Source organism: Zonotrichia leucophrys, chromosome 7 (genome assembly GCF_028769735.1).
Source record: "Zonotrichia leucophrys gambelii isolate GWCS_2022_RI chromosome 7, RI_Zleu_2.0, whole genome shotgun sequence".
Classification (NCBI taxonomy): domain Eukaryota; kingdom Metazoa; phylum Chordata; class Aves; order Passeriformes; family Passerellidae; genus Zonotrichia; species Zonotrichia leucophrys.
In genome coordinates, this window is record NC_088177.1 from 2,059,577 (window position 1) to 2,078,780 (window position 19,204).

At 43.4% G+C, this 19,204-nt stretch overlaps 1 protein-coding gene across 1 annotated transcript in view; it reads right to left on the reverse strand.

Moving 5' to 3' along the window:
* KIF5C (kinesin family member 5C) overlaps positions 1–19,204 on the reverse strand; it is a 94,606-nt gene that overhangs the window by 16,395 nt on the left and 59,007 nt on the right. The window contains exons 11-18 of the mRNA XM_064719146.1: positions 17,375–17,523; positions 14,512–14,687; positions 11,606–11,674; positions 7,836–8,042; positions 6,896–7,042; positions 2,306–2,494; positions 1,067–1,184; positions 354–430 (exon numbers count right to left, since the gene is read on the reverse strand). Of these exons, the coding sequence (XP_064575216.1) occupies positions 354–430; positions 1,067–1,184; positions 2,306–2,494; positions 6,896–7,042; positions 7,836–8,042; positions 11,606–11,674; positions 14,512–14,687; positions 17,375–17,523 (1,132 nt within the window). The remainder of the gene's footprint in view (positions 1–353; positions 431–1,066; positions 1,185–2,305; positions 2,495–6,895; positions 7,043–7,835; positions 8,043–11,605; positions 11,675–14,511; positions 14,688–17,374; positions 17,524–19,204) is intronic.

A 19,204-nucleotide genomic window follows, 5' to 3' on the forward strand; every position in this document is an offset into this window, starting at 1 on the left:
ATCAGAACAACTCATTATTGCAAACATTTCCTGGCATTCCAAAGGAAAAATGCCAGAAAACGAGTTTACATATTTTATTCTTATTTCCAGGAGATAATCAGAATTCCAGCAGAACTTTGGGGAAGCAGCCTCTTTTAAAATCAAATTTATAAGTACCTAAATGATATTAACCCCAGCAGCCTCATTCACTACTGAGCAAATTGACTTCCAGCAGAGCTCCAGCAGCTAAAAATTAGTGTAACACAGAGGTGAATCAATGTCATTTTTGGCCATGTGAACAGGAAGACAAAATTCCACCCCAATGAACAATCTCACCAAGAAATTCCCTCAAAATTTCCACTGTGCCAAGCTACCTTCATCTCCTCTGCATCCTGGAGTCGTGTCAGGTGCTCCTTCTCCTTGTCCTTGAAGCTGACTTCGTGCATTTTTTCTGTTTAAAGGCAGAAACAGTTTTAATTTTAAATTGTGGATTTTAAAATAAATTTAATTTATTCCAGGAGATGGAATAAAGATTCTGTTCTAACAATGCAGGAGATGATAAATTTTTTTTTTTTTTAAATAAAAAGTCTTGTCTCCATCTGCTGCTCCCTCAGAGAGGGAAAATCTCTTGTGCAGAAATCCAGAATGATTTTAAGGCTGCAAGGTTATAAATTGATATAACCCATGAGCTTAACAAAGCTACAAGAGCTTCTTTTGATACCTACACATTTTCCACATTCAATTGGAAGGGGAAAACCAAGTCTTAAAAATTAAGTCAGCTGGCAAAGACACAACTTGTGCACATCTGAGGGAAGCAGGGAATGAGGCAGGGATGTTGCAGAGCGACAAGTGAAATTTAGATAAATCCTTATATTTCACAGAATATTAGAATATTAAAATTCAGAAATGCAGAATTTTAGAATGAAATATTAGAAAGCTAAAATTCAGAAATCCAGAATTTTACAGAATATTCAGCAAGACTGATTGGTGCTGCTTGGTAAAGGACCTGTGTGGGGGTTTTAAAGTTTTTCACATCACTCAGACACAAAAGTGAGTGAGACAGAAATGATGAGAGCCAGAGCTGTACCTTGAGCGCGTAACTTGGCCAGCTCCTCGTTGAGGGAGTCCTGGGACTCCTCCAGCTGCCTCCTCTTCTGCTCCATGTTCTGCATGTAGTCTGTCAGGGATTTGATCTTGGCCTCGTGCTTCAGAGACAAGGAACAGCAGTGAGAGGGGAGGAGCAGGGAACCCCTGGGAGTGCAGGGACAAGCGGCCCACGGAAGGGAGAGGGAACAGAGAATTTCCACATCCATGACTGGGAGAACTTGCAGCAGAATGGCTGGGACGGAGCTAAGAGAGAGTCTATACCGTGGAATATGATACGATATATGATATGATATATGATATATTATATGATATATGACATGATATATATGATATTATATATGATATATCATATATGATATATGATATGTATATGATAGCTGATATGTGATATGTGATATATGATATAGATGGATATACATTATTATAATATATATATAATATATAGTATATAGTATATAATATATAATATATATTGCCTAGTATATTATATATATAATATAGATGGTATAGGATATTATATATATAATACACTATACTGGTATGCACTATAATAATACACTATAATGTAGTGTAATGTAATGTAATACAATACAATACACTATAATATTCTATACTGTACCATAATATAATATACTATAATAGCATAACAAACATCACATAACATCACATAACACAACACAGCATAACACTATGTAGTATAATATAATACTATGTGGTATAATATAGTAGAATATAGTATAGTGTAATACAATGTAAAATAATATAATACAATATGATATAATATCAATCATTTCATATAATATCTCATATAATGTAGTGTAATATAATATGATGTGATATGCTATGCTATATCATATCATATAGTATCATATAAAAACATAAAATAATAAATAAACTATAGTATGCTATAATAACAGTATACTATACTATAATATACCACAATATACTGTAATATAATGTAACATAGTATAACCTAGTATAACATAGTATAATATCATTTCATATAATATAGTGTGATACAGTGTGATACAATAGTGTGATATAATAATGTGATATAATAATGTGATATGTTGTGCTATGCTATCACATAATATCATAAAATAATAAATCAACCTTCTGAAAACGCAAAGTCAAATTCCCATCTCTCAGCCCATCCCAAAACCCTCTCCCCAGCCCCGCTGGAGATCCCCAAGGCTGGGGCAGGCCAGGGCAGCCCCACCTGGGAGATGAGGAGCTGGCAGGCCGCCAGCTCCCTCTCGCTGGCGTTCATCTTCCTGTTGGAGTCCATCTGGGCGCTCTCCAGCTGCTTGCTCCTGTTCACCAGCGACTTCACCTCCGACTTCATCTTGCTGATGTACAGCCTGGCCATGGTGAACTCCTCCTCGATGACCCCGTTCACATCTGCCAACTGAGCACACACGGATGGCAGCTCAGACCCAGAGCTGCTCCTGCTCTGGGAACCAGCCTGCAGCCTGGGCTGGGGTCTGCGATGGCTTCACAGGCCAGGGGGCATTTCAGAGAGAGAGTTTGGAGCAGGGGAGAAGAGCAGAAGCTACTTCTAGAAACTTAAAACGCGTATTTGGAGGACAAAAATATCAGAATTGGGATCTTTGCACAAAGCAATTGAGTGCTTGTTACATTAAGGCGATACCTGCCTTCAGAATCTTTGGTTTGATTTGTCCTTTTATCTTGTTTATTTTATTTTTATTTATCTTGGATATTTCACATTGTGTGAAGGGATATCATATCCAGGTATTAGGATGGATATCAGGGCAAGGCTCTTCCCCCAGAGGTTGCTGGGCTCCCCAGGGAATGGGCACATTCCCAAGAGCTCCAGGAGGGTTTGGGGTGCCCAGGGGTGCCCAGGGTGGGATTTTGGGGTATCTGTGCAGGGCCAGGAGCTGGATCCATGATCCTGTGGGTCCCTTCCAGCTCAGGATATCCCACTGAGGATCTGTGCAGGTTCTCCCTGAGCAGTAACCCAGCTCAACTTCATCTGCTTCCCCTTTTTGTCCCAGCTCTGGGAACCAGCCTGGAGCCTGGGCTGGGGTCTGCGATGGCTTCACAGGCCAGGTGTCATTTCAGAAAGAGAGTTTGGAGCAGGGGAGAAGAGCAGAAGCTACTTCTAGAAATTTAAAACGCGTATTTGGAGGACAAAAATATCAGAATTGGGATCTTTGCACAAAGCAATGAGTGCTTATTACATAAAGGAGTCATCTTCCTTTAGAATTTTTTGTTTGATTTGTCCTTTTATCTCGTTTATTTTATTTTTATTTATCTTGGATATTTCACATTTGTGTGAAGGTATATCATATCCAGGTATTAGGATGGATTTAGGGCAAGGCTCTTCCCCCAGAGGGTGCTGGCACTGCCCAGGCTCCCCAGGGAATGGGCACATTCCCAACAGCTCCAGGAGGGTTTGGGGTGCCCAGGGGTGCCCAGGGTGGGATTTTGGGGTGTCCGTGCAGGGCCAGGAGCTGGATCCATGATCCTGTGGGTCCCTTCCAGCTCAGGATATCCCACTGAGGATCTGTGCAGGTTCTCCCTGAGCAGTAACCCAGCTAAATTTCATCTGCTTCCCTTTTTGTCCCAGCTCTGGGAACCAGCCTGGAGCCTGGGTCTGGGCTTCGGGATGGTTTCACAGGCAAGGTGTCATTTCAGAAAGAGAGTTTGGAGCAGGGGAGAAGAGCAGAAGTTACTTCTGAAAACTTAAAACGCGTATTTGGAGGACAAAAATATCAGAATTGGGATCTTTGCACAAAGCAATTGAGTGCTTATTACACTAAGGAGATACCTTCCTTCAGAATCTTTGGTTTGATTTGTCCTTTTATCTCATTTATTTTTTTTTAAATTTATCTTGGATATTTCACATTTGTGTGAAGGGATATCATATCCAGGTATTAGGATGGATATCAGGGCAAGGCTCTTCCCCCAGAGGTTGCTGGGCTCCCCAGGGAATGGGCACATTCCCAAGAGCTCCAGGAGGGTTTGGACACCGCTCCCAAGGGTGCCCAGGGTGGGATTTTGGGGTGTCTGTGCAGGGCCAGGAGCTGGATCTGTGATCCTGTGGGTCCCTTCCAGCTCAGGATATCCCACTGAGGATCTGTGCAGGTTCTCCCTGAGCAGTAACCCAGCTAAATTTCATCTGCTTCCTTTTTTGTCCCAGCACAGCCAAGGGGAAGGGAACATGTGCTGCTTCTTGTCCCAAAAATCCTGAAAAATGACGCTTCTTCCAAAATTTTCAGTCTGCTCTGAGATTCGACACATTTGGAAAAGATGCTAATTGCCAGCAAATTTGAAATTATTCTCTAAAAGCTCCTCAGTCTGGCCTGATTTCCACTGGCAGCTGTCCCCTGAAGTGCTGACACCTCAGTTCCTACAAGAACTGGTCCCAAACTGCCTCTGCCTCCATTTGCAAAGATTTCCTGTCCCAGCCTGGCTCCCGCGGCCACCAGAGGCTGCTGTGCCATCTCCAAAGGCTGCAATCCTGCAAATGCAGCGCACAGGGACAGCAGGGACTGTGTCCCCTGCAGCAGGACAGCCTGGAGCTCCTGCTGGCCTGACAGAGCCTTGGCAGGACGTCGGCAAAAACTGAACTGAAAGTAACAAAAATGTATTGCAAGGAATGTTCATACACCTCAAAAATGAACATAGCCACTGTCCACCACTGCTATTTTTCATGTGGGTTTAAATAGGCAAGGATGGCATTAACAGCACCAAGGAGATTTTTCCAGGCCATGCAAAGTTTCCATTGCTGCCATTTAGCAATGACCATACAAATATTTTCTCTGAAATCAGCATTTTGTTCTTCTACAAATGTGACAAAGTGAGCAGCCAGCTCCTCTACTGCATCCCCAAAGCACACAGAGCCACACAAAGGCAAACCTCAAAGCAGGGCTGACCAAAATGTGCACCAAACTTCAGATCAAAAACTGGCCACCTCAGAAGCCAGTATTTTCATATTCTGGGAATTCTGAGTCATGTCAGCTAGGGAAGGAGTTGGGCTATGTGTGGATTGTTTTGGGGGAATTCAGACCCCTCATTAATCAGTTCAATGATTCCCAGATGGGCTCTGGCCCCAAAAACTGAGCTGGAAATAACTGTGGGAGCTGTGAGCCCAGACACTGAGCCTCTCCTGATGCCTCAGGTTTAGATTTTATATTTTTCAGGTTCTGTGCTGCTTTAGTGTGCACCTCTGAGCTTCACATTCAGCGTTGCTGAGCTCTGTGCACAGAGCAGGGAGACAAAACAATTCCTGCCCCAGCTGGGCACCAAGGACAAATGACCCAAATCTCAGCCCAGGAGCACAAACCCCGTGGGCTGGAGAGAGAAAAACAAGCAGGGTGGGACTGCAGGGGCTGAAGCTGGGATGGGACAATGAACTGCAAGGTGCAAATGGAGCAGAACTGATCCCAGGGACAGAGCCCGGGAGCGCTCGTGCATTTTGGGGCCATTTTGGTTCATCTTGGGTGCAGCCCTGGCTGGGCTCTGGTGCTGCCCAAGGTGGATCCATGGAGGAGATGCTGGGAATGAATCCCTGCTTTATTCTGGGACTCTGCCCAGCCCCTGCTCCAGGTCAGCATTCACAAAGCATCACCCCCATTTCTGTGGGATCGCCTCTGTCACAATCCCTGCCCTGCTTTGTCCCCTGTCCCCTCCCTGGTTTTCCTGCAGCCTCAACACCTTGGCTTCCCTGCAGAGAAATGGAATTTTCTCATTCCTTTATGAATTCCCAGTCCTCAAGGAGGGGATTTGCTATTCCTTTATTATTCCTATTCCTTATTCTGAAATCTTGGGGTATTTACTGAGCTGGCCTCTTGATAAATCCCTGCTTTATTCTTTAGCTCTGTTTAGTCTCTGTTCTAGGTCAGCCTTCACAAGGCATCACTCCCAGGCAGACAAAGAGCTCTGCAGTGTCCTCCTGTGTGCTCAGCCAGGATTTACACACAATGTCCTGGCACAAGGACTGCTGGATCCACACATCCCACACCTGTGATGCTCCCTGAAGGGCTGGAGCCAGGCTGGGAATGTTCCCCTGGAGAAGGGAAGGCTCCAGGCAGAGCTCAGAGCCCCTGGCAGGGCCTGAAGGGGCTCCAGGAGAGCTGAGAGGGGCTGGGGACAGGGATGGAGGGACAGGAGCCAGGGAATGGCTCCCAGTGCCAGAGGGCAGGGATGGATGGGACACTGGGAATTGTTGGGAATTGGGAATTCCTGGCTGGGAGGGTGGGCAGGCCCTGGCACAGAGAAGCTCTGGAGCGAGTCCTGAGGAGGCCACGGAGAAGCTCCAAGAACTGGAGATTCTCTCTGGGGACAAAATGCAGCAAAATAATTGTTCCAAAATCTCCTTTTCTTACCCCTCCCTGCCTTCTCCCCATGGTGTCTCCCAAATCCTGATGCTGGGCCAGAGCAGCACATGGAATTGTGGATGATGGCTGGAGAAGGGAAGGCTCCAGGCAGAGCTCAGAGCCCCTGGCAGGGCCTGAAGGGGCTCCAGGAGAGCTGAGAGGGGCTGGGGACAGGGATGGAGGGACAGGAGCCAGGGAATGGCTCCCAGTGCCAGAGGGCAGGGATGGATGGGACACTGGGAATTGGGAATTCCTGGCTGGGCTGGGATTGCCAGAGCAGGCCCTGGATCCCTGGCAGTGCCCAAGGCCAGGCTGGAACACCCTGGGACAGTGGAAATGTCCCTGTCCCAGGCAGAGATTTGGAACCAGAAGAGCTGTAAGTCCCACAAGGCAAGCCCCAGTGGGATTCCCTGCTTTGCTGGGGAAACACAAAACACAGAGCACAGGGCACAAAGCCCACGCACGGTTTTGACGTCGTTGGTGCCGATGATTCCCCCGATCTCGCCCAGGTCCTTCAGCAGCAGGTTCAGGATTTCTGTGGCTCTCTTCTTCTGGTGGTTGCTGAGCTCCTGCAGCTGGCCCAGCTCCCTCTGCGTGGCCGTCAGGGCGCTCTGCAAAGGTTCAAAAACAAGAATTGTCCTCCCCACTGCAGGCTGGGCAGTTTTCAGGGGGTATTTTCCTCGTACTTCCACCTTGGCATAATCCACTTTCACAACTCGCTTGCCACCAAAGGCTACTTTGGATCTATTAAATGTAGCAAATCCGCTAAGAATCTGATTTGCATAATACATCAAAGGAGGTTAATCACAGGGAAATAGGTAGGGAGGGATAGAAAATTCAATTTTTTCCAATGGATTTCGTGGTAATCTGGTTTACTGGGGGAGATAACAAAGTCTTTAATGAAACAGATCTGTTAACAACAGCTCCTTAAGTTGGTGTAATGAATTAAGGGAAAAAGGATGCTTTAAGCTGCTAAACCAAGCTTGATTTTCCTCAGATCCCATTTTTTGCTTAAGATTCAGGCCACATCCGAGCTGAAAAAGCCGATTAATTTTTTTCCCTCATTCCTTCCTTGAGATCCCCTGGCTCCCTGTAAAATCCCAGCTCCACAGCGCAGCGTCCAGAAAAACCACAAAAACGCTGCCATTTGCACGAGGCAGATTTTCACAGCTCTCTTGGCAAAATACAGCTTTTAAATACCCAAAACACAGGATGGCCACTTCTCACATCCAGTCCCTTTGCTGCGAGAGCCACAATCTGCCACCAACTTCCACAGAGCAGCTTCTGAATCCCCTCAGTTTCGTTGTTTAATTGAGGCAGGGAAGAGAGGGTGACACCAGCAGGTTTTTGGGGATGTTTGGGGTGCAAAGAGAGAACCCAAGAGGATGAAGAAGTTGCTCTTACACTTTTCTGTGCCAGCTCATCTGCCAGCTGCTCGTTGGTCCTGGTTTTGTCCTCCACCTCCTGGGATTTCTGGTCGTAGTTGACGGCCAGCTCCTCCAGGGCTTGGAGCACCTCCTTCACCTCATCCTTGGCCGCCTCATTCTCGATCTGCAGCCGGGTCAGCTCCTCCTGGATCTTCTCATAATCCCTCCTGGTGGAGGCCAAGAGCTGGGGAGGAACAGCACAGCAGCACTGAGTGACCCAGAAACTCCTTCAAAAGGCAATATCGACAAGGAGAAATTACAAAAGGAGGGAGGGGGGAAAAAAAGAGCGAGCACAAATCGTGCGTGCAGCAGGGGGAGAAATCCTGAAAGCAGCAGCAGTTCCAGCATGAAAGCATTTGAAGGAAGCACAAAGAAAAGCTCTGAACTTCAACGAGAAAAAAAATCTTCATCAAATCCTATTATGGCCCAAGGCTGAGGCAGAGAAAGTGACTCTAAGCAGTGTCAGAGCTCCAAAGACATTTTCTGCCCTCAATCCAGTGCTGCAGCTCAGAGCAAAGAAAAAATCCCACAAAGTGAAATGTTTCACCAGAGGCTCAGGGCTCTGAGCTGGGCTGAGGGAAAAGGGCAGCCTCAAAGGCCTCGTGGCTTCACAGAAATATTTTGATAAGCAAACCTAAGACGATTATTCTCCCTTATCATCTGCAGGATGATGCTGAGGACAGATTAGCTGCTCCTGTTTGCTGAGGGAAAATATTAATCTCAGAAGAAAATACTGACTTCACACACACACACACACTTTAGAGAGTGTTTCCAAGCTGGAAAACTTCTTAAATTTACTGTTTGCACTGAGTAAATTCTGCTGCTGAGGTTTCGGTGATGGTGGGAGGTCACTGTCCCTTGCCCTTGAAGCAATCAATGCTCAGTGAGATGTGAAAGCTTTGAGAATTCAGCTGTGGTGTCCTCACACAACCCCAGCCCCACCAGCAGCCCTGCACTGCAGGGCGATGTGAAAATAAATAAAAGTGACACCCAGCATTTATTGCTAATACTGCACTCTCAAGAATGATAACAAAACCAGGGCTTGACATGGCATGACAGCATCAGAGAGGGAATTACAACAGATAAAAGCAGTGCAGGAGATGTGGGAGGGCCTCATGCTCATCCTAACAGCAAAGTTTGGGGCATTCATTCACAGAATTCACTCCTTCCCAAGAAATCTGAATTATGGATTGGTATAACATTGCAGACAGTGGAATAAAACCTTCCCTGCTGAAGTGTTTTGGGTGGGATTCTCCTGATCTGCCCACCCAGCAGATGACACCCCCAGAAACAAAAAAACCCACATTTCTGTCAAGCAGAGCACCCAAAAAGCAGAATGTCCCAGAAGAAATGGCTTTTTCTTTTTGGCTCAGAGTGCCTGTGGAAAATAGGAAAGCAGGCAGGCAGCTCTGGAGGCTGGCACGTGCCCAGGGAGGACTCAGATGTGAGGGAAATTCATCTCCCTGCTAATGCTGCAGCCTCACAAGCGCACTCACGTTACGGAAAAAAAGCCATTGCATTGCCAGAGCCAGATGGCGTGTAAATATTTAAACAACAAAATAGCTTCAAATCATCCTCCTGCTAAACACAGATGGAGATATTATTTACATTTACTGCAGAAATTTTCTGCGTGGCTTCAGGGAGTGGTGGGCATCACCTGCAGCGTAAACAAGGAGATTCTGGGTGATATGGTGTGGAAAAATGGAGCAAGCTTCTCAAAAGGCACCAAAAAAACATGGTAAGGGTGAGCTGTAAATAAGGGAAAAGGCCCATGGCTGCAGCGCTCCATGGAATATCCCAAATCCCCCAAAACACCCACCTGAAGCAGCAGCCAGAGGTGAAAAGGCACCAAAAACCCCCCTAAAATCAGCCTCATCTGCAGCAGGTTTATAATTAACCTGCTGGCTTAATCAAGCAGAAATGAGGGCTGGTTAATTAGGGGGAGCAGAGTGAGGCAGCTGCTGGTGGATCAGCGAGCTCATCACCTCTCCAGGGACAGCTGATGTGGGGAAAACCACCTTGGATAATAAAATATCACCCTTGAATAATAAAATATCACCTTTGAATAATAAAATATCACCCTTGAATAATAAAATATCACCTTTGAATAATAAAATATCGCCTTTGAATAATAAAATATCGCCTTTGAATAATAAAATGTCACTTTCTCCTCCCAAGGTAAGAGCAAAGGACCAGGCAGAAAAAGGCTCTGAGCAGCACCAGCTGCAGAGAGTTTGGAATTTGGCAAAGCTGGACTGGGAATGTGCAAAAAAAGGGGAAAATGGGCACTGAGAAGCTGATTGATCCTCCAGAGGTGGCACTGGAACAGGGAGGGTGAGGAATAATTCAGGAGAGATGCACAGCACCCAAAAACCAAGGCACAGATGTGGGGGAAAGTCAGCCTCAGGTGAGAAAAGAGGGATGTGAAAAAAATGGGAGAAGTGAGGTGACACAAATAAACTCATAATACACATCAGGAAATAATTAATTAAAAAAATAAATAAATAAAATAATAAGAATATAACAATATATTGTTATATAATAACATAATATACATTGATGTTATTATATAATAACAACTATTATATATGATACACAATTCATATTTATTATATTCTATAAATATATAATAATATACTTCAAGTGTGTTATTATTATGCACTTGAAAATAATAATATTAATAATAATAATAATAACAATAATAATAATAATAGTAGTAGTAGTAGTAGTAGTAGTAATAGTAGTAGTAGTAGTATTACTATTTTTACTATTACTATTATTATTATTTTGTAACCCCAGCACAGGGCAATCAAATAAAGAGAATTAGGAGCTTCATCATAAAATAAAATTTTAAAGAATTAAAATAAAATAAAATAAAATAAAATAAAATAAAATAAAATAAAATAAAATAAATAAAATAAAATAAAATAAAATAAAATAAAATAAAATAAAATAAAATAAAATAAAATAAAATAAAAATGGAGATTCCCCCAGCCAGGACAAGTCTGCAGAGGGGGCAGGTGAACCCTGAGTGATGAATACCAGACATGTTCATAAATTGTTTTTTTTTCCTCTAATAACACCTTGGAAACCTTTTCTGAGGGCCTGGATGCACAAAAAAAGCAATTCCTGAGAAAGATCACAGCAACACTTGGGGAATTTGGTGTTATTGCCTCATTTTGCATCCTCAGAAGTGCTCACAGAAGGGAATGGCTTGAGTGGGTTTAGTGCTCACGTTCTGCATCCCAAACCCAACAAAAATTCATTTCAGGGACAGAAACGATGCAATCAAAGTGAGCAATCCAAGATCTCACAGCAAATCTGGGGCAGCACCAATTATCAGGTTTTTCCATCTCACAGATTGCTGTCTCTAATGGCCAAAATAATGATAATTAATGATTTAATATCAGGAAATCTCTAACTGCCTGTGGTCCATCGTGCCTGGGCACCTGAATGGGCACACACACATCAAAAATCACATTTGGAGTGAAAAATCCTGGCCCCACTCCTACCTTGGACCTCCAGCATCACTTCCCAGCAGGGGGAATTGTTATTTCAAGGACTTTTATCAAGGCTCAATGAGAATATTATGAAATTTCAAGTTTAAGCCTGGCTGACACCTGAATTTTCCACTTGAATTTCAGCCAGTTAATATGAACAGCTGGGACAGAATCACTAAACAAGGGCTCAGGAGCAAAATGTAAAGGGATTTTTTTTTAGACTGGTTTATTTATTTTAGTTCCTTACCTCCTCTTGATCCAACATTTGCTGCTTTAATTTTTCAGCCAACTGGCTCTGCTGGTTGATTTCATCATCCTGCAATGAAACAGGGGTGGAGATTTTTAATTCCTTTTCACAGCTCTCATTCGATCACCTTTTATTTCCTCTTTCTAGGAAAAGAAAGGGGAATAAAACTTTGTGCATGTTTGAATGACATGAGGGGAGAGAAAAATAAATATACATAAATAAATATACCAGAAATAAAATAAATAAATATACACAGAGCTCTGCTGTAAAAGCTGCTAAAAATATAAATTATATTTTGGTTGGGAATCCCTTTGTTTATAAATCCCTTTTGGTATAAATTATATTTTGGGTTGGGAATCCCTTTGTTTGGGATCAAATATCTTCTCATTTCCTACAGTCCTGTCTCAAATTATGCTTCCCATGTTTTCTAGGGAAAAACTCAAACCTGCTCCAATTCCCTCTGGAATAATTTACTGGGCTTTGCTGCTTTGGATGAGGAAAGTGAAACAATGCCTGATTTTTTTTTTTTTTTCCTTTTACTTATCAATATGGAAAAGCTGGAGATTGCAATCAGAGAAAAAATTTCATTTCTTACAGAAAACTGCTCTTTTCAGTGCCACCAGACAGTGCAGGGAGACCAAAATTCAGATTTAAACACAATTTTTCTGCGTCCACAAACAGCCAAACCTCACTATTAACAGGCAAGGACACACTGGGCTTTTTGCTGCTGTTTTCCTGCTAATTACAACTGAATTTTAAAATTGGCTATTGATTCATGATGAGAGCTGAATGCTGTTAATTTTTTAATGCTGCTCTCATCCAGGGTGGTGAATTGGCTTTTTCTGGGCCTTTTTTCCCCTCCACTTTTCATCTTCCCACAAGCCAAAGCTCTTAAGGGAATTGCTGAGAGCTTTAAGTGCCATTGGTGTCCCTCAAAGAAATAAACAGATAAATGTGCAAAGAAATAAACAGATAAATGTGCAAAGAAATAAACAGATAAATGAGCCCTCTGGGCTAGAATTTAAAGGAAAATACATCCACAACACAAACAAAAGGTTGTGGATGTATTTTCCTTAAAATTTTAGGATTTTTTTCCTCCCCTGGTGACTCCAAGATGACATTGCAGTTTGCTGAGGGATTTTGCACAAATCACGGAAGAAAAGGGAAAGTCTGGACTTAAAACTATCAGAATCTGTCTGATTGTTTTCTGATATCAGAAATATCTGATTTTCTGGAGAGTGATCCCAAACACTGTCTGCACAGGGAAAGGGGGTGGAGAGCCTACAGGATCTGCTTTTGTGCAGTATTTGGAATTTTCCAACGTTTTCCAGTTCACAATAGAAACAGAAGCAATAATACACAAATGGAGCAATAAATAAATAGAGGAAAATTGCACAAATAGAATAAGTAGAGCAAAAAATACAAAAATTTTGGCAAGAATTATCCATTTCCACCTGGAATCCAACATTCCCCCCTGGAATCCAGCATTCCCTCATGGGATCCAACATTCCCACCTTGGAATCCAACATTCCCTCCTGGAATCCAACATTCCCACCTGGAATCCAACATTCCCACCTTGGAATCCAACATTCCCTCATGGAATCCAACATTCCCCAATGGAATCCAACATTTCCACCTTGGAATCCAACATTCCCTCATGGAATCCAACATTCCCCAATGGAATCCAACATTCCCCCCTGGAATCCAACATTTCCACCTTGGAATCCAACATTCCCTCATGGAATCCAACATTCCCCCCTGGGATCCAACATTCCCACCTGGAATCCAACATTCCCTCATGGAATCCAACATTCCCACCCTGGAATCCAACATTCCCACCTGGAATCCAACATTTCCACCTGGAATCCAACATTCCCCCATGGAATCCAACATTCCCACCTGGAATCCAACATTCCCCAATGGAATCCAACATTCCCACCTGGAATCCAACATTCCCCAATGGAATCCAACATCCCCACCTGGAATCCAACATTCCCCCATGGAATCCAACATTCCCCCCTGGAATCCAACATTCCCCACCTTGGAATCCAACATCCCCACCTTGGAATCCAACATTCCCTCATGGAATACAACATTCCCTCATGGAATCCAACATTTCCACCTTGGAATCCAACATTTCCACCTGGGATCCAACATTCCCACCTGGAATCCAACATTCCCTCCTGGAATCCAACATTCCCTCATGGAATCCAACATTTCCACCTTGGAATCCAACATTCCCACCTGGGATCCAACATTCCCTCATGGAATCCAACATTCCCCCCTGGGATCCAACATTTCCACCTTGGAATCCAACACTCCCACCCGGTATCCAACATTCCCACCTGGAATCCAACATTCCCACCTAGAATCCAACATTCCCACCTGGAATCCAACATTCCCCCATGGAATCCAACACTCCCACCTGGGATCCAACATTCCCCCATGGAATCCAACATTCCCCCATGGAATCCAACATCCCCACCTTGGAATCCAACATTCCCCAATGGAATCCAACATTCCCCCATGGAATCCAACATTCCCCCATGGAATCCAACATTCCCCCATGGAATCCAACATTCCCCCATGGAATCCAACATTTCCCCACGGAAACCAACATTTCCACCTGGAATGCAACATTCTCATCCGGAATCCAACAGTCCCACCCGGGATCCAACATTCCCCCATGGAATCCAACATTCCCCCCTGGAATCCAACATTCCCCAATGCAATCCAACATTCCATACTGGAATTCAACATTCCATACTGGAATCCAACATTTCCACCTGGAATGCAACATTCTCATCCGGAATCCAACAGTCCCACCCGGGATCCAACATTCCCCCATGGAATCCAACGTTTCCCCCAGGAATCCAACATTCCCACCTGGAATCCAGCATTCCCACCTTATCATCCAGCTGCCTGTAGAGGCTGGCGATCTCCTCGTCGTATTTCTGCTTCTCCTCCGTGGAGATGCTGGCGACCACGGGGGTGATGTTATCAATGATCGGCGTGTTATCACAAGGCTCCAGGTTCTTCTGGTCCTTGGCGCTGATCTGCTCCTCCTCGGGCACAGCTTCTCCTGCAGGGACACAGCTCATGGAAATCCTGCCATCCCAAATCCCAAGGGATTCTCCAGGATGGGCGTTCCTGGTCAAGGAAGGGCTTCGTGCCACTTCCAGGGATACAAATGACAAGGAAAAGGTGTGGGGAGGTGGCCACCCTCGTGTGGGTGATGATCCCATGGGAATGCGAACTCCATGTGATGCCTCAGGGTTTAGATTTTATATTTTTCAGGCTCTGTGCTGCTTTAGTGAGCAGCTCTGAGGTTCACGTTCAGCGTTGCTGAGCTCTGTGCACAGAGCAGGGAGACAAAACAATTCCTGCTCCAGCTGGGCACCAAGGACAAATGACCCAAATCTCAGCCCAGGAGCACAAACCCCATGGGCTGGAGAGAGAAAAACAAGCAGGGTGGGACTGCAGGGGCTGAAGCTGGGATGGGACAATGAACTGCAAGGTGCAAATGGAGCAGAACTGATCCCAGGGACAGAGCCCGGGAGCGCTCGTGCATTTTGGGGCCATTTTGGTTCATCTTGGGTGCAGCCCTGGCTGGGCTCTGGTGCTGCCCAAGGTGGATCCATGGAGGAGATGCTGGGAATGAATCCCTGCTTTATTCTGGGGCTCTGCCCAGCCCCTGCTCCAGGGCAGCCTGAACAAGGCATCACATGGACCCCATAAGTTCTTTTCCAACCCTGACGATCCCATAAAATCCAACAGCAGGTTGAACACTAAAAGCACAGAACTCCTGGCTCTCCTTTCACTCCCTTTATACTCAGGATTAGCTCCATGGATTAACAGAGGTGTAAAAAAGCAGGGAAACCTCCCAGATTCCAGCCTAAAATCTGCTGCCATTTAAATATCCCTTCCTCCAGGGTGGACCAGCACAGCCGTGTTTAAAACAATATTCAACTTTCACCTTGCAAATTCCAGCACAAACACCAACTTCCAGAGGTTGCCTGTGCACAGCAGACACAATTCCTACAAAATCCCTGTCCCCAAGGAATATTTCCTTCAGGAACAGCCCTGGGCTACAATTACAGGCTCAGAGATGAGGGATGGGGGAGCTGCTCATGGCAGAAATTAAATCCACCCTCACCAGAGGCTGGGGAAGCCCCTGGATGCTGCACACATTGCCCAGGGGGTGGGAAAGTTACAGTTTTATTCCTTTTCCATTAAAAATCTCCAATATTTTAGCTCCTGAAAGCTTTACCAGCCATTCCTCTTGCCAGTTTATCTCACTGGCAGGGGAACAGGACCAACAGATGAGAGCCCAGAAAGGCTGAGTGAGGCCCCAGAGCAAAACAAAAAGGGCAAGAAAAAGCACAAGATTATTTTTATTTTTTTTTTCCCCAGCTGAAAGCATGGAAAAAGTGGAATTTGAAATCAAGCAGCATCACCTCCCTCAAGGTACTTGACTCCCAATGTTTCCTGCCCTATTTCTGAAAGCTTGATGGTATTTTCTATTATTAATGAGGGAAATGGGAATTGATTTTTTTTGCCGTTGGAGCAGGGAAGGAAAGGTGGGTTTGGTTGGAATGCAGGGCCTTGTACACAAAAAATGTTCCTCAGGCTGTGGAGAATCCACCAGGATAAACATTTTGGGATTAAACCTTCCCAAAAGCAATGTGTAATTTCTCATTCACTGGATGAGAACCTTCTTCCTGTAAAACACACAAAAAAATTGGGTACTTGGAAGGTGAAATGCTCAGCTCACCCATTCCCTGCCACCCTTTTAATTTGCAGAATAAATCCTTGATTCCTGAAATAAATAAACTGCTGGAATATTGTCCAAGATGGGATTGCTGGGACAGCTCCCTTTGTATAAACCCTCCATCCTTCCAGAGGATGGGAGAGCACAAGGTCAGACAAGAAATCAATAATCTTGTGAATGCATTGCTGGGTAACAGCAGCACTCAGGAAAGGAGCAGGATATTTAAACAAAAGGATCCATCCAGGCTTTTTAAAAAAAAAAAAAATAGGCTTTGGATTGGGTTGTTTTTTAAAATGTGAAATAAACAATTCAAACTAAGGCTGGTTTGCTGCCAGAAATTATCTGCCAGTGTTCCAGATTAAATTACATTTTTAAAGTTTGATTTTCAATAAAAATTCTTTCATTTGTGTGCACCCATATTCTGCCTCCTGTACCATCCTACAGCTGATGTCACAACCTGCCCTGAACAGCAATTCCCCACGTTTCTAATCAGAAAATTGGCTGATCTCAACAAAAAATTTCATTTAGAAGCCACAGGAGCAGAAAAATGGTGATTCTTCTAAGCAGATGCCACTCCCTGTCATTGTACTAAAGGACTAATTATTCTAATGTGAAATTCAATTATAAAAAATCCCCAAACCCAAGGTCCAATTACCTTAAAGCACAATGATTCTCATGCCTGAGGAGCAGAGTTATTAAAAAAACCACCCCAAATATAATGACATTTTTCCTTTTTTTTATTACTATCATTAACAATATTAACATTAGTGATGCCTCCTTTGTGCTCCGCCCTGAAATCACCAATTTTTGGCATTTTCACTGGTTTCTCCCACAAGTGGTTTGCCTGGTTTTTGCTTATTCACCTTCCATTATTATTATTATGAACTGTGAGTTATAATGTGAGTTTAGATGCAGTGGCCAGACACAATTAATAAAAATTATGATTTAGGGCAAGAATCCAACACAGACCCATCCAGCTCCCAATTTTTGGCACCTACCATTCCTCCACCTGTTCAGCTCCAGCTCCAGGTGCTGGATGACGTTCTTCAAACTCTTGTTTTTGTCCTTCTCCTTCTCGTACTTCTTCTTCCACTCCTCTGCTGTCAGCTCCAGGTTCACAGACACCGTGTTCTTGATGGTCTTGGCCCTGCACACAAACCCCAGGGCAGCTGATTTGGGGTTCCCATCCCAGTGCAGCCGGGGGGATTGGGGGTTTTGCCATCATATGGAGGGGAAGGAACGGGGAAATTGTGGAATTTCCCATCCCTGAAGTGCCCAGGGTGGGGAGGGGAGAGGAAAGGGAGAAAGGAAAGGAAAGAAGCAAAGGAAAAGGAAAGAGGAAAAGGAAAGAGAAAGAAGAAAAGGAAAAGGAAAAGGAAAAGGAAAAGGGAAAAAAGGAAAAAGAAAAAAAAAGGAAAAGGAAAAGGAAAAGGAAAAGGAAAAGGAAAAGGAAAGGAAAAGGAAAAGGAAAAGGAAAAGAAAGAAAAGAAAAGGAAAAGGAAAAGGAAAGAAAGGAAAGGAAAGAAAAAGGAAAAGGAAAGAAAGAAAAGGAAAAGGAAAAGGAAAGGAAAGGAAAAGGAAAAGAAAGGAAAAGGAAAAGGAAAAGGAAAAGGAAAAGGAAAAGGAAAAGGAAAAGAAAAGGGAAAAAGGAAAAGGAAAAGAAAAGGAAAAGAAAAGGAAAAAAGGAAAAGAAAAGGAAAGAAGAAAAGGAAAGAAGAAAAGGAAAGAAGAAAAGGAAAGAAGAAAAGGAAAGAAGAAAAGGAAAGAAGAAAAGGAAAGAAAGAAAGAAAGAAGAAAAGGAAAGGAAAGAAGAAAAGGAAAAGAAGGAAAAGGAAAAGAAAAGAAGAGAAAGGAAAAGAAGAAAAGAGAAAAGAAAGAGGAAAAGGAAAAGGAAAAGGAAAAGGAAAAGGAAAAGGAAAAGGAAAAGGAAAAGGAAAAGGAAAAGAAAGGAAAAGAAAAAGGAAAAAGAAAAGGAAAAAGAAAAGGAAAAAAGAAAAGGAAAAGGAAAAGGAAAAGGAAAAGGAAAAAAGAAAAGGAAAGAAGAAAAGGAAAGAAGAAAAGGAAAGAGAAAGAAGAAAAGGAAAAGGAAAGAAGAAAAAGAAAGAGGAAAAGGAAAAGGAAAAGGAAAGAAGAAAAAGAAAGAAAAAAAAAAAGGAAAAGGAAAAGGAAAAGGAAAAGGAAAAGGAAAAGGAAAAGGAAAAAAGGGGGAAAAGGGAAAAAGGAAAAAGGAAAAAAGGGAAAAAAGGGAAAAAGGAAAAAAGGAAAAAAGGAAAAAAGGGAAAAAGGGAAAAAGAAAATAAAGGGAAAAAGAAAAAAAGGGAAAAAGGGAAAAAGGGGGAAAGGGAAAAAAAGGGAAAAGAAAAAAGGGGAAAAAGGGAAAAAGGAAAAAAGCTAAAAAAGAAAAAAAGGGGAAAAGGAAAAAAGGAAGAAAAGGGAAAAAGGCAAAAAAGTGAAAAAGGAAAAAAAGGGGAAAGGAAAAAGGGAAAAAGGATAAAAGCGAAAAAAGAAAAAAGGGGAAAAAGGGAAAAAGGAAAAAAATGGGAAAAGGAAGAAAAGGGAAAAAGGCAAAAAAGGGAAAAAGGAAAAAAAGGGGAAAGAAGAAGGAAAGAAGAAGGAAAGAAGAAGGAAAGAAGAAGGAAAGAAGAAGGAAAGAAGAAGGAAAGAAGAAGGAAAGAAGAAGGAAAGAAGAAGGAAAGAAGAAGGAAAGAAGAAGGAAAGAAGAAGGAAAGAAGAAGGAAAGAAGAAGGAAAGAAGAAGGAAAGAAGAAGGAAAGTTGTTCCTGCCTCCCTAGGCAAAAATATCCCAAATTTCAAGCCTCTTTACAACCA